At 40.3% G+C, this 15,988-nt stretch overlaps 1 protein-coding gene across 1 annotated transcript in view; it reads left to right on the top strand.

Moving 5' to 3' along the window:
- The window catches only part of STX11 (syntaxin 11), a 37,778-nt gene extending 23,128 nt beyond the window's left edge, over positions 1-14,650 (top strand). Inside the window, exon 2 of the mRNA XM_032407736.1 lies at positions 12,692-14,650. Coding sequence (XP_032263627.1) covers positions 12,697-13,560 — 864 coding nt within the window. The 5' untranslated portion in view covers positions 12,692-12,696 and the 3' untranslated portion in view covers positions 13,561-14,650. The remainder of the gene's footprint in view (positions 1-12,691) is intronic.
- Positions 14,651-15,988: the final 1,338 nt, after the last annotated feature.

Raw genomic sequence — 15,988 nt, 5'->3', positions numbered from 1 at the left:
TTATTTCGCTTAGCATAATACCCTCTAGTTCCATCCACGTCGTTGCAAATGGCAAGAGTTCGTTTCTTTGATGGCTGCATAATATTCCATTGTATATATATACCTCATCTTCTTTATCCATTCATCTGTCGATGGACATCTTGGCTCTTTCCATAGTTTGGCTATTGTGGACATTGCTGCTATAAATATTGGGGTGCACATACTCCTTCGGATCCCTACATTTTTATCTTTGGGGTAAATACGCAGTAGTAGGCACCAATTTCTGTGCCAGTTAGTTTCTGCTGTGTTGTTCTAGGGCTCCCTGTGGCAAGCCCTTTTGCACAGTGCCTTACAAGATGCTCCCATCATCATTTTTTTTTTCTGCATCATCGTATTTGCTGTTGTCCCATTGGCCAGAGCAAGTCCCATGGACACACTCTAATTTAAGGAGTTGGAAAATAGTCTATACCTCTTGATGGGAAGAGCTGCGAAAAATGGGTAGTGAATTTTTGTTTCAAACTTCCCCAAAAGAGTATGTACAAATTTGGAAAGGAAGAATGGGGGCACTTGGGAGGCCAGGTCAAGAAAATAAGATGTGAATTGATGGTCATCACATCATGGAAATAATCTAATAATTTGTTGCTTTCATAGTTCAGAGACTATGAGGTACTAAAAGAGTAAAATTAATAGCAATTATTTATCGAGGTTCCTTTATTAAACTTTCAATATATGCCTGGTTCATGAAAATGCTTCACATATATTAGAATCTTTTTGCTATAAATGGAAATGTCTATTCCATAAGAGTTTTCCCCCTTACTAATAGCCATCTCTTTACCATTATTTGTAGGGTACTTAAATATAATGAGCTTCTCTTTCCTCATCTTTAGAATTAAGGTATGGGTGCAAGATAATCACCAGTCTTTCTGCTTCTCTGATTTTACTTGACATAATTACTGGGTTGATTGAAAAGGGAACATAATAAATAACTTCCCCTTACCCATCTGATTTCCATACCCACTGAAATAGAAGGATAAAACAGAGGCCGAAGTGTTACCTTTGTTACCAATAAAGACAAGGTTGGAGGAAGTGGCTTCATTGATGGGGAACTGTGCTTTATGTCCCTGAATCTAGAGTGCCCTCCCCATCAGCCGACCTCTCCACTCCCACCCAGGAGCACAGCGGGGGAGAACACGGGTTCTCCGTGGTAAGCCGCCTTTCAAAAGGAAGAGGGAAGAAGAGGCTGGGCTATCATGGGCAATTTCTCCTTCCAGATTCACCAATCAGATAAGCAACTCTGTGCCCTTTGGCAGGAGGAAGTGACAAGAGATGTCTACAGGGAGGGAAATGTCAGAGTGGTGAAAAATGTTTCTTCTTAGCAATACTTACACCACGTACCCTCAACTCTTCACACAGCTTCGCTCAGGACTGAGTGGACAGAACATGAACATAGGATCTGGACAGATGTGGGCTTAAATCCCAGCCTTCTCACTTACTCAGAGACTGGCTCATATTGGACATTCAGTTTGTCACTGACTAATTAGCTTTTCCTTCCTTGCTTTACTTAGTACATTTGATTCCAGAGGGTTGTTGACCCACATGTAGTTTACCATCATTCAGTGCTTGGCTTTTATCTAATTTCTTACTAACTTCTGCTACAACCTATAAAGGGAATGAGAAGAATATCCGTAGCTGGGAATAACTGGGGAAAGGTTTGACATTTTAACCCTGAGGCAAGAGAAACATTTGAAAACAAAGTGTATCCCCATACAGTTCAGAGATGTTAATAATGACAATCTGAGTCACCAATAAATTGTATCCAAAGTCTTCTCTTTAAGGAAGGAAGTACATCAGTGCATTTTAGAAGAAGATTTTCAACAAAAATGAGTGAACCCCTTTCCTATTTGAAGAGAGAAAATTCAGTTAGGTAAAAAGGTCACTTACATGGAAAAACCTGCAGTGATGACGTTGGATAACTGAGATTTTTCTGTGCTCATGTAAAAATTGTCAGCTAGAAATAATAAATTGTTTCATTGAAGAATTGAAGAGAAGTAAGCAGCCAACAGGATTAGAATCAGTGGCTCACAGGACTTTGTCTCAGAGAAAAAGGAACAGGAAAAAAATATCTACAGATTCTGTGGGATGGTCCTTAACTGATATTATGAGTGGGAAAGAAATGGTCATTAATGATTCTTGAAAACTCTACTGATTTCCCTTTTTTAAGAAAGTACCCTCTGGAATACTTATAAAATATGAAAGTTTAATCAAAGACATACTGGACTGAACATTTATTCCCCACGATGTTTTTTTCCTCCAAAGATTTCTTCTATATTTCCCAGTCACAAGTTTGTTTCACATTCCAGGGCCAAAGCCAAATCAGATGTAGAATACTGCAACTGGTTTTGTTTGTAAATCCTCATACAGATAAGAGTGGAAAAACTTGTACAGATGATTCGAACCTTGACCCTGGAACTCTGCTGTCTTTACTCTCTCCCTTACCAAGTTCAATCATTAGCCTTTCCTCTGTTACCACTTCCACATTCCTGACTGTAGAATTTCTATTCCCAAGTATCAGTGCTTGGTTATTTCAATAGTTGAGTCAATCCTAAATACAGTGAATCTTTGTTATAAGAGAATTATCTACGAACGTTAATTCTGTGGACTTTTGTCAAGTTGTGATGAGTTACTCCTGTCTGATAGAGTAACAGAGGCTCTAATAATGAAAGCATTGCAGTGTTGGGGAAACTCTGATGTGAGGAAATTATTATGAGAAAGAAGGTAATTGTTCTAATGGTGCCACGGTTTTCATGTGTTCTTTCATATCTGGGTTATTAGATGCTAATAATTTTTGCAGATATAAAACATCGATTGGGTAAGAGTATGGTCTGAATGCTTGGATCCTTCAAAATTCACGTGTTGAAATCCTAACCCCCAACAGGTCTTTGGGAGGCATATTAAGTCATGAGGGTGGGGCCCTCATGAATGGGAGTAGTGCTCTTATAAAAGAGGCCCCAGAAAGCTTGCTTGTTCCTACTGCATTGTGAGGACACAGGAAGAAGACAGCCATTTATGAACCAGGAAGCAGGCCACCACCAGACAAAGAACCCAACCATGCTGGCACCCTGATCTCAGACTTCTGGCCTCTGGAGCTATGAGAAATAAATTTCTGTTGTTTATTTATTTATTTTTAATTTTTTTAAAGATTTTATTTACTTAGAGAGAATGAGAGACAGAGAGCATGAGAGGGAGGAGGGTCAGAAGGAGAAGGAGACTCCCTGTTGAGCAGGGAGCCTGATGTGGGACTTGATCCCGGGACTCCAGGATCATGACCTGAGCTGAAGGCAGACGCTTAACCAACTGAGCCACCCAGGCACCCAAATTTCTGTTGTTTATAAGCCACCCTGCTTGTGGTATGTTATAGCAACTCAAATGCACTCAGACAGGGAATAATAGTTCCCTAGAAGATTAAAGAGTTCTTCCTTTTTTTTTTTTCTTTTCAAATTTTGACTTAAATTCTAGTTAGTTAGTATACAGTGCAATACTGGTTTCAGGAGTAGAACTCAGCAATTCATTGCTAACATACAACACCCAGGGCTCATCATAACATGTGCCCTCCTTAACACCTCCCTCCATCAGTCCTCAGTTTGTTCTCTATCTTTAAGAGTCTCTTATGGTTTGTTTCCCTCTCTCTTTTTTATTCTTCTCCCCTCTCATATGTTCATCTGTTTTGTTTCTTAAATTCCACATGAGTGAAATCATATGGTATTTGTCTTTCTCTGACTGACTTACTTTGCTTAGCACATAATATACTCTAGCTCCATCCACATCGTTGCAAATGGCAAGATTTTATTCTTTTTGATGTCTGAGTAATATTCCATTATATATACATATAACACATATACCTGTGTATGGAATATATATTATATATATATGGAATATAATGGAATATTATATGTATAAATATATGTTTAATATATAAAAATATATCAAGGAAGATTAAAGGTTTCAAAGCCTTTATCAAGGAGTCTCTGGAAAAAGAAGCTAATGTAGCTTTGTGGTTTACAGATGGGCTCTTAAGTCAGTTTTTCTGGATTCAGGCCTCAGCTCCACATTTACTTAGAGTGTGACTTCAGGCAAGTTGCTTAACTCATTAGGCCTCAAGTTTCCTCTCCTGTAAAACAGGGATGAAAATAGGGCCTCATAGAGACCGCACAGTCCTTAGCACACTGTTGGACACTCTACAAATACTGATATAGCTGATAAATGTCAGCTATAGAGCAGAATGTATGGACTTTGATTTACAGTGCATACCTGAAGAATGCATCTGAAAGCATATTGCTGTAAGTAAGATCCCTCCTGCCCACTGGCGATTTACTGGCCATGCATACTGGACTGCCTTCTCTTCAAACGTTGGCTGAGAAGTCTGATTGAGGGAACTGAAAAGTGAAAGTTTCAGGAAGCAGCAAATGAATAGAGTGATTAAAAAGTGGAGACTGGGGCGCCTGGGTGGCTCAGTCGTTAAGCGTCTGCCTTCGGCTCAGGTCATGATCCTAGGGTCCTGGGATCGAGCCCCACAACCGGCTTCCTGCTCAGCAGGAAGCCTGCTTCTCCCTCTCCCACTCCCCCACTTCTGTTCCCTCTCTCGCTGTGTCTCTATCAAATAAATAAATAAAATTAAAAAAAAAAAAAGTGGAGACTATCTGCTCTTTTAGATTAGATTCCCCAGAAATGCTTTGGAAAAACTCCTGGCTTTGCTTTAATGAAGAAGGGAAGTAAGAAACATGTATTATTATTTCTTCTAGCCTCAGACTTTTATAATTAGAATCCATTTCGGATAATACTTCTCAGACTCTCACATTATGCTTTGAGTGAACCTCAAAAAGTTAAACAATTAAATGTGTTCTTGCCAGTGCACTTTGGATCCAACACAACTTTCTTTGTTTGTTTGTTTTTTTAATTAACCTTTAGAGCAGTAAGAAGATAAGTCTTTTTAGGGACTCTTTCTATTTTAGCCTATAATTTTCAGAAGTTCAAAGAAGGATTTTTACCTCTTAGATGTGTCATTTTTTTAAATCAAAAAATAGAGCAGAATGCCAGGTTTTACTCATTTGAGTAAAATTATTATTTGTGGACCTGAATCATCCTGTTTGGGAAAGTACACTTGTTGCCCGCTAAGTGCTGTGTTCCTGTGTTGTGTGCTGGAAGGTAACTGCTAACTTACCATGACATAGGACCCATAGGACTTCCCGGCCCCACCCACTGGGCAGGAAGGTCAAGAAAGGAGCACGCAGGGCAACCACACGGGGCTGTGCAGACTGCCCAGTACAAGGGTGACTTGCCACGAAGATAAGAGAGACTGGAAATCCATCCTGTGCCCAGTTTGCCAGATGCTGTGCCCTGGTGCAGGGCTATATCACTCAGAGAAAGGGGCACCCTTCTAGCATCCACAAGGATGTCATAGGGTCCTACACAAGGGCTCATTAAAATGCCATATGGACCAGTGGTGGACTTAGACATAAAGACACATTCTGATTTGTAATCACCATTTTTTGTTTGCAAGACTTAAAATATTGCTATAAAATCAGGACCTAGGAGATATAGATTATATGACCTGAAAATCAGAACATGGACCCTTCATAATTGAAGTAAGGGAGTCATTACTCAAAAGTCCTTATTTGGAACTATCTATCATGGGGCAGGATATTTTTAGTTTCATTAATAGCTGATAACTTTATACAAAGCCTATGCACACGTGTGTGTGTCTCTCTCTCAATGTGTTTTTTTTTAGTTCCCATTGAAACAAGAATCTGGAACTTTCTGAACTCAAGAGGAATAAAGTCTCTAAAAACATTTCTTTGTCATAAATACAGAAAGGAAAGTCCTTCCATGCTTTTGGATTTGTTCCCCTCCGTTAATCTACAAGTTGAGTTTCGTAATAAACCTCACATGATTGGCACATTGCCTTGCATTGAACTGTGTATCCCCAAGTCTGAAGTTTCTCACTACTTGTAAAAATACTTTAACATATTGCTGTGAAACAAGAGAAGGTTTTGTTTTCTGGGAATAGGCAAAATTTGCTTAATGTATGCATTGCTTAATGTATAATAATATATAGATTATATAAAGACCTCCTTTTAAGTTAATTCCCTCTTTAAAGACCAATTGCATTCTGAGGTGCTGGGGTTAGGGTTTCAATATATGAATTTGGGTGGGTGATATAATTTAGCCCATAACAATGTATGAACAGTTTTGTTCTTGTTCCCCTTAGAGTAAGTAGGCAAAACGTTTCTGTTGTATGATCAGAGATATGACCTTGTGTTCTGTTTACAACTGGTTCCCTTAGAAGCAAGTAGGAACTTTCATAGTTGTTCTTTGTAGCATCCAGTATATGGGTTATTTGTGTATTATAACCCCCACTCATTGACCTTCTGAGGTATGTCCAAACCTGCCTTCTGAATCTTTCTTTTTCTGTCTTTCTGAATCTTTCCCCATCAAGTTTAACACCCAGCCATGAGGACTATTATAAGTGGTCCAGAACTGCATTATGCTTATGAATCAGAAGCTGTCATGATCATTATCTACGGAATGGGTCACAAGTTTTAAGTGTGCACTGGAATCACCTGAAGGTCATCTTAGAAGTCCTGAGTCAGAAACTCTAGGGGCCCAAGCATCTGTAGTGTTTGCAGCTCTCCAGAGGATTCTATTGCCTCCTAAAGTCTGAGAACCACTGAGCTACCATCACTTCTCTGTTCCTATATTTTTTTTGTACATAAAATGTAATTGCCCAACGAAAGAAGGATTACACAATTTCCCCTTCCTTCCCTGTGGGACCTTGTTCTCAGGACACATGATATGCATGCCTGAAAAGGAAATTAAAAGACAGAAGCAGATTTCTGGTAGTTAGTCCTCAAATTTCGGTTGAATTCTTCATCTCCACATGACTCAAAGCAGGATTTATTTTAGCAACTTTATAAATACAATTTACCAAAATGTATTACATTATTCTTTATCATAGTGAGACAGGATGGTCAATAGAATTGTTTAATTTTTCTTTCTCATTTATCATAGTTTCCTTTTTAAGATCTCACAGTACAGAATCAAGCTACTGGATGTGTAGGTTAATTTGATGTTCTTTCAGTGCCTGCATCTATATTTTGGTATAACTACAGCAAGGAATACATTTTAACCTTTTGGGCCACATTCTTAGAAATAGCAGCTTCATGGTTGACTTTTTTTCTCTATTTTTTAAATTTATATTTTATTTTTAAATTTTTCCCCCAACTTTTTATTTAAATTCCAGTCAGTTAACATACAGTGTAATATGAGTTTCAGATGTAGAATTTAGTGATTCATCACTTACATACAACACCCACTGCTCATCACAAGTGTCCTCCTTAATATCCATCACCCATTTAACCCACCCCACAGCCCACCTCCCCTCCAGCAACTCTCACTTTGTTCTCTATAGTTAAGAGTCTGTTTCCTGGGAGCACCTGGGTGACTCAGTTGGTTGAGCGTCTGACTCTTGATTCTGGCTCAGGTCATGATCTCAGGGTCCTAGGATTGAGCCCTGCATGGAGTCCTGCATCGGGCTTCCTGCTCAGTGGGCAGTCTGCTTCTCCTTTTCCCTTTCCCTTTGCCCCTCTCCCCTGCCTGCAATGCTCTCTCTCTCAAATAAATAAAATCTTTAAAAATAGTTCTTTATGTATTTTGGATACTAACCCTTTATCAGATATGTCATTTGCAAATATCTTCTCCCATTCCATAGGTTGCCTTTTAGTTTAGTTGATTGTTTCCTTCTCTGTGCAGAAGCATTTTTATTTTGATCAAGTACCAATAGTTTATTTTTGCTTTTGTTTCCCTTGCCTCAGGAGACATATCAAGGTAGAAGTTGCTATGCCTGATGTTAGAGAGAGTTACTGCCTGTGTTCTCCTCTAGGATTTTGATGGTTTCCTCTCTTTGGTTGACTTTCTGTTGTAGTTTTCCTAATGCTTGCTCCCTGGCAACCAGAAGACCTCTGGATCAGTGGGACCAACTCAATCTGGGGTGGGTTGGGCCAGGCAAGGTTGGTAGGAAGGCAAGGTAAAGGCCACCATCTCCTCTACACCTCCACAGAGAATCTTTAATTCCCCACACTGTTCCTTTCACTCTCCTTACCTGATTATGGACTTGAGCCTTCAAATGAGCTTAGGCCTTCACTTGATTTAGGATCCATGCCTTTATGGTTTTCAGGTCTTGAGAAGGAATGACTATCTCTGAACATCTTCTTCCAAGGCCATTATCTGTATGATTGAAGTGTGTTTTTCTGCTCATAATATGAATGAGATGATTCCCCCAAATAGCTTTTTTGTGGCTTTAGGAGAACAATACAGAGCATGGGACCTGTCTAAGACTAGTGGAAGACCAGCAAACAGAGTCCTAATGTTGTGGTGTGTGGTGTTTTACCTTAACCACCCATTCATTACCTTCCATTGTAGTGCCTCCTAAGTCTTGGCCAAGAAGCAAGGATGGCACCTATTCTTACCTGGTTCATCAAAATATATCCCTTCTCTGTACCATCTACCTGTTGCATCGTAGAATATATTGGATACTAACTTAAGCAGATAGATACAACTCAACTCCAAACCAGCTAACTCTAATGTACTTTGTCCAGGTCACATAAGGTGTTAACTGATTGCAATGCATATGTCTTAAAGAAGGACCTTAAGAAATTAGTCCTTTAAGCAAATAATATTTACAGTTTTGTGGGATTTTATTTAATTGTAAAATCTACATGGGCATCATAAAAATTTTGGAAAATACAGAAAAGCACAAGGAAGTAATTAAAATCATTTATAATTCCACAATTCAAAGAAACCAACTATTAACATTTTGATGCATATTGTTCAAGTCCTTGTTTCAGGATGTATGTGTAGTAGCGCTACACATCCTCTTCTCTTTACCTAGTTTGTCTACCTAAGATGGTTTTTTATGCTTTACTACCATTAGATAGCCTTCTAAACTGCAATGATTTAGCAGCCAATACCTCATTTTTGCACATTTAAAGTATTTCTGAATTTCTGTAAAAACAACATGACGATGGAAATATTTACAGCAATGGGCTTCACACACTCTTGCACAAATTTTTAGAATAAATGTACATGGGGCAAAACAAATACGCATTTTAAAAGCTTTTGATGCATATTGCTAACCTCCCCCTCAAAGATTCTATCAATTTGCTCTCCTACCAGCATTTTTCAGAGTTCCCAGAATCCTCACCAATTTTTAAACATTATTATTATTATTATTATTTTAAATCCTGGCAACTTGGTGGGGGAAGAAAATCACAGTGCTTAAATTTGCATTTCCTTGTTTAATAGTGAAGTCCTTCATGACTCACTTTTATTTATTTGCTGAAGAAGTAAATGTAGTGGTTAAGTAGGGCTGCTCTAGGGCCCAAGTGTTCACTTCCTGGCAACCATGGGTAAATTCCTTAATCTCCCTATGCTCAGGTACCAGCTCTGATAATGACAATACTTACTTCATGGAATCTGTGAAGATTAAAGAGGGTATCACATGACAAGTGCCTAGAAAGCACTTGGTATTACAGTAAGCACCTGATACATATCAGCTACTCCTATGTTCTCTAGCATTTAGATTTCTTCATATATGAGTTGCCTTTTCATTGTCATTTCATTGTCACCAGATAGCAAAAATGGCATTTTAAGCAGGGTATTAAAAATCATCACCTTGGAATAAAACTTCTGCTTAATTTATGTAAATAATGATCATAGCAGATGAGAGGCCATGGTTAATATTTCACCATTTCCCGTTTATCACTAAATCCAACTTGTCAGCATTCTTTGGTGAAATAAAATTAATTACTTCAACTTGAGAGAAGCTTTTAATTTGAGATCAAGATCCCTCATAGATTGAGTGTCCATTAAGTGCTACTACATTTTCCTTCTTTGCTGCAAATTATACAGTCAGAAGAGAATCTTTGTAGCCACAAAATCTTGTGCACAAGGGAACATGTTCATTATTTTGACATTTATACATGCTACTAAAAATGAACGTTTTTCACTTCCCTGGAAAAAATGTGGACACAGAGAACATTATTTTACCTTGCTATGTAGCAACGAATTAGAACCACCCTTATGAAAACATGGAAATTCTGCTTGAGCTGCCAACTTGTTTCAAAAGGTCATGAGAAGTACAAATATTGCAGATAACACTTGGATGTGTACACAGATGCACAATTCCAATATAAAAGTAGCATCCATGTTCATCTGTATGTATGTCTGTTCTAGATCCAGTTTATACTCCTCCCTGATTCGCTCAGTCTCAACTACCCTCTAGTTCTTGGCTGTCCGATCAGGGAAGAACCAAGAACCCAGCTGTTTGCTCTGTCGCCTCATCCCCTAACACTGCCATCTGTCTCAGCCTCCCCCGAGGACCAGACCTTGGCAAGGCCTCTGTAACGTGTGCTGTGATGATAGCCACATCAGCTCCAGTGTGTGGGGGTGACCCGATGCACCCACAGAGGCTTAGGTGCCCTCATGCCTGTTTTCACAGCAGCACCCGGTCATGGGCATAGGACTTGGTTTCCCCAGTGGCTGCCCTGAGGTTGTGGATAAGTAGAGGGGTTTTAATGGCCATTGGCTGAATATTGACCAAGAAGAGACAGGAGACAGGAAGGAAGCAATAAATAAATGACTCCCTCTTTCTCCTTTTCATGGACTGTTCCAGGTGCCATGACTCCATGTAGTGTTTCTGGAAACTTCTAGTTGACTAAGCAACTGGCTGTGTTGTTTTGTAAGGCTGCAGCCAGCTGGGTATTTGTCTCTGTTCTTTCCCATCTCACTTCCCTTCTCCCCCTCACCCTGGGGGCCCTGGGATTGTATCACAGCAATATGTTGGCACATAAAATTTGTTTCAGACTGCTTTCTTGGGAACCTGGGGTAAGGCAGCATCTGAGAGCTTTCATATACATTTAAATGAATATTTTATGTTTAAGCACTGTGTTTAGCATTCAGATATGAATAAAATACCAGCATGTGCATAACAACAACAACAAAAGTACAAATATTGCTACTATGTGATGGTTAAATGGGTTAAATGAGAGTGTGCTTTATTACTGCTACTAGGGTTATGTATGATTGAAATTTTCCATGTAAAAAATTTTTCAAATAGTTTTGTTAAAGATACTACTAGGGACCTTGGGAAAAACTGAACATCTTTTGTTTCTGACATTTCATCTGGTTATGCTATGTGATTGCCGCCTAAAAGGGTATCTTCTTTCTGCCCACCTCTCCTACTTATTAAAATCACATTAAACACTTTCTTATCTCTTTCACTTTTAATATCTTCCATCAAAATATATTTTCAGATGTCACCCCCACCAAACAGGCACTCAAACTGAAGTCTGTATCAGTGATAATGAACAGAGGAGCAAGGAAATGTCAACGTCCAAATTTTATACTTCCTCATTAGATTTTTGTCTTTATTTTGTTGTCTTACTTCAAGCATGTTTTACTTTTATAACATTTTTAAGAGAAAACATTTTAAACCATGATTTATATGGTAACTGTTTTAAGAACTGATAGGTTGCTTGGGACCAGGCATGCTCAGCATTTGCTGAAATAGACAAAAAACAGCACTTAGAGCTGGCCCTCCAGCCTTGGAAGTACATTGATTGTCCTTATTTAAAAATCTTTATCCTTCCAAATATTTTCTTTTTCCTTTTTCTGTGCCTGTTTTGATTTGCGATTTTTGGAAAACATAAAGCAAGAAAAAGTGATTGGTTCCTAATGCAATCTGAAATTTTATTTTTTTAAATTTTATTTTATTTTGTTATGTTAGTCACCATACAATACATCATTAGTTTTTGATGTAGTGATCCACGATTCATTGTTTTCGTATAACACCCAGTGCTCCATGCAATACGTGCTCTCTTTAATACCCATCACCAGGCTAACCCATCCCCCCACCCCCTCCCCTCTAAAACCCTCAGTTTGTTTCCCAGAGTCCATAGTCTCTCATGGTTCGTCTCCCCCTCTGATTCCCCCCCTTCATTTTTCCCTTCCTTCTCCTAATGTCCTCCATGCTATTCCTTATGTTCCACAAATAAGTGAAACCATATGATAATTGACTTTCTCTGCTTGACTTATTTCACTTAGCATAATCTCCTCCAGTCCCATCCATGTTGATGTAAAAGTTGGGTATTCATCCTTTCTGATGGCTGAGTAATATTCCATTGTATATATGGACCACATCTTCTTTATCCATTCATCTGTTGAAGGGCCTCTCAGCTCTTTCCACAGTTTGGCTATTGTAGACGTTGCTGCTATAAACACTGGGGTGCATATGGCCCTTCTTTTCACTACATCTGTGTCTTTGGGGTGAATACCCAAGAGTGCAATTGCTGGGACATAGGGTAGCTCTATTTTTAATTTTTTGAGGCATTCTGAAATTTTAAATTGCTGATTGAGTTCCGAGCTGCAGAGGCCTTACGGGCTATGAAGTACGGCTGTGTTCACGCCTCTCGGTCACGGTAGTCCTTTCCTTGTGAGCCAAATGTCCTAGAATATTTAGCTCCTTTAGTGTATTTGTTGCCTACACCCGGGAATAAAGAACTGGGAGCGCTGTGCAGAAGTTTCTTTATTTTGGGCGTCAGTGTTCTCAATGCAAGTATTTGACTCGCTGCAGGAGTTTAACCCCAGTCTGTACTTGCAGGCAAGATGAAGGACCGGCTAGCCGAACTTGTGGAGTTAACCAAGAGCTATGACCAGCAGTTCCCAGACGGGGACGATGACTTGGACTCGCCCAACGAGGACATCGTGTTCGAGACGGATCACATCCTGCAGTCCTTGTACCGAGACATCCAGGACCTTCAGAATGAAAACCAGCAGCTGATGACCGACGTGAAGCGGCTGGGGAAGCAGAACGCCCGCTTCCTCACGTCCATGCGGCGCCTCAGCAGCATCAAGCGCGACACCAACTCGATTGCCAAGGACATCAAGGCCCGGGGCGAGAACATCCACCGCAAGCTGCGCGCCATGGAGGCGCTGAGCGAGGAGGCGGAGGCCCGGCACGGCCCCCACTCGGCGGTGGCGCGCATCTGGCGCGCGCACTACAGCGCGCTCACCCGCACCTTCCAGAGCGCCATGCACCAGTACAACCAGGCCGAGATGAAGCAGCGCCACAACTGCAAGATCCGCATCCAGCGCCAGCTGGAGATCATGGGCAAGGACGTGTCGGGCGAGCAGATCGAGGACATGTTCGAGCAGGGCAAGTGGGACGTGTTCTCTGAGAACTTGCTAGCCGACGTGAAGGGCGCGCGGGCGGCCCTCAACGAGATCGAGAGCCGCCACCGCGAGCTGCTGCGGCTGGAGAGCCGCATCCGCGACGTGCACGAGCTCTTCCTGCAGATGGCGGTGCTGGTGGAGGAGCAGGCCGACACCTTGAACGTCATCGAGCTCAACGTGGAGAGGACCCTCGACTACACCGGCCAGGCCAAGGCGCAGGTGCGCAAGGCGGTGCAGTACGAGAAGAAGAACCCCTGCCGGACCCTCTGCTGCTGCTGCTGCCCCTGCCTCAACTAGCAGGTCGGCCCCGGCCGCGAAACACCCCGGGGAAGATCTGGGGGGCCGCGGCGCAGGGCTGAGTTGCCCCAAGTCCTAGGGGCTTCTTAGAGAAAGAAGAATTTTCAGGTGCGAGAATTCCCACCCCGCTTGTGTTTGGGAAGGGGGCTCATGCCGCCCCGTGCTTCTCCGGTAAGGACAGATCGCCAGGGCGGTTGTGGGAGGGCATTATATGGCACGTGGCACCCTTTCCCTCTTAACGGAAGCCCAACAAAGAACTTGACGTCGTAGCTGACTGTGCAGTAATTGTCCAGGGCGTGCTTCCTAACGACTCTCTAGACGGAAGTCGGTTCTGCACTGGCTGATGGTATGAACTCATTATCACAACTTAAATTCCTTTACCTTTTCCTGAAAGTGCCTTGGTTCTGTTCAATTTCACATGACATGGATCTTGAGAAAAACTGTACATCTTTCATTTCTGAGTCTTCATCTGCCTTATCCTGTGTGATTCCTGCCCAGGTGTGCACCTTCTTTCTGCCCACCTCCCCTACTTATTAAAATCACGCTTAACACTCATTATTTCCTCATCTCTTTCGCTTTTAATATCTGCCATCAGAATATCTGTTGGATTTTTTTCCAAATATTTTTAAGCACTGAGTTTTGAACACGTACTCAAATTGAAGTATGTTATCAGTCATATTTTATATATTTTTCATAAATAATTTAAAATTTATCTTTTTACTTGATAATACAAATGCACACAAATCCGTAAATATAAAGTACTAATATTAACACATGTACATAATGACCAGTTGGTTTAACTTGACTTTTGTAAATATGGTCTATAAATATCAAGAGCAACACTTTTACTGGTCATTGGTGTTGGTTTGCTTGTTTTGAGTTTATCTCATTCCCATGTCCATAGTCACAATTCTATTTTGAACCATTCTGTGTTGGTCGTGGTGGTAGAGACAGATGTCAAAGGCGAAAATGCATACAGAACTGGAGATAATAAAATAACATTCTTGGAAATACTACTTTTGTTTTACTGTAGACCATTCCTTTCATGTACTGAAATGGAGTAATTTAAAATAAAATTTAGCTTAATAAACATTACACTGTAACATCCCCTTTGTGTATTTTTATCTTGGCCATTTAAATCTTAGTTTGCTTTTTCAATTGTTATTCTTAAAAATTATTCTACTAGCTGCATGAGGCTGCAACATCTGGATGGAACTCTGACTAGAAGGGGAAAAGATGAAAAAGAATTCCCTTGTGGGTGTCCTGCTTTCTCTCCCAAGTTACTTATAATAGTTTAGCAAATCATCATGTTTTAGAGATTTGGTTTTGTTTGCAAACTTTGTAATGCTCTCACCCACGTTTACCATACTTCCTGTCTTTCTTCTGAGTCAACTCTTAACTTTTTTTACTTGTTATTTACTAAATGAGCAAGTTTACTCAGCAGTCAAAATTCTCGGGTCTTGCAGACAGATTTTAGAAAGGAGTAGAAAGAAGAGCATGTGAACTCTTTGGAACTCACTGACGAACCTCCTTATGCCCATGAAGATCTAGCCCTGCACCTAATTTTAATTTCATGGTTAAATATGAGAATTGTGGAAACCAAGTTCCACTGAGCTCCTCTCAGATTTCTCCTGATTTCTTTCTCAGTTAACCTCACGGATATGTTTCACTTTTAACCGAATTCCCTTTCCATAAAAACAAAACAAAGCAAAAACAAAAACAAAAACAAAAAAACAAAAAACGTCTTCACACAGCTCCATTGCTATGTCTTCCATTGAGGAGAAGTGATATTGTGAATATAGACCACCAGCTGGTTTCCCTGAGAGAGAATGGTTCATGAATTCGACTTCTTTAAACCCATAAATCATTTTCTTTGCCTAGAACCAGTCATAAAAGTAAATGAGTTTGCAGGCTCTGTATTCTTTAATTACCCACATTTCACATTAGAGGTAAAAACTGCACTTTCATTTACTAAGTGATTAGTGAACTGTTGCCTATGACAAGGTAAGAATTTTTCTTCCTGCTTTTTAGTAACTTTCTGAGTGTTCGCATAGTAGTTAAGAGCACTGATTCATGACCTCACTCTCTTGGTTTAAATCCTAACTCTGCCACATACTAAATGTATGATTTGGGCACATTACTTAACCTGTTTGTGCCTCAGTTTCCTCATCTTTAAAATGGACATAATAAGGCCTACTTCATCGAGTTGTAAGAAGTAAAGGCTATCAGCAATGTCCACAATAGCCAAACTGTGGAAAGAGCCAAGATGTCTATCTACAGATGAATGGATAAAGAAGATGTGGGATATATATATACAGTGGAATATTATGCAGCCATCAAAAGGAATGAGATCTTGTCATTTCCAATGACGTGGATGGAACTGGAGGGTATTATGCTGAGCGAAATAAGTCAAACAGAGAAAGACATG

Source organism: Phoca vitulina, unplaced genomic scaffold (assembly GCF_004348235.1).
Source record: "Phoca vitulina isolate PV1807 unplaced genomic scaffold, GSC_HSeal_1.0 scaffold9, whole genome shotgun sequence".
NCBI lineage: Eukaryota > Metazoa > Chordata > Mammalia > Carnivora > Phocidae > Phoca > Phoca vitulina.
The sequence above is the reverse complement of the archived record's forward strand: the minus strand, read 5'-3'. Positions and strand labels throughout refer to the sequence as shown.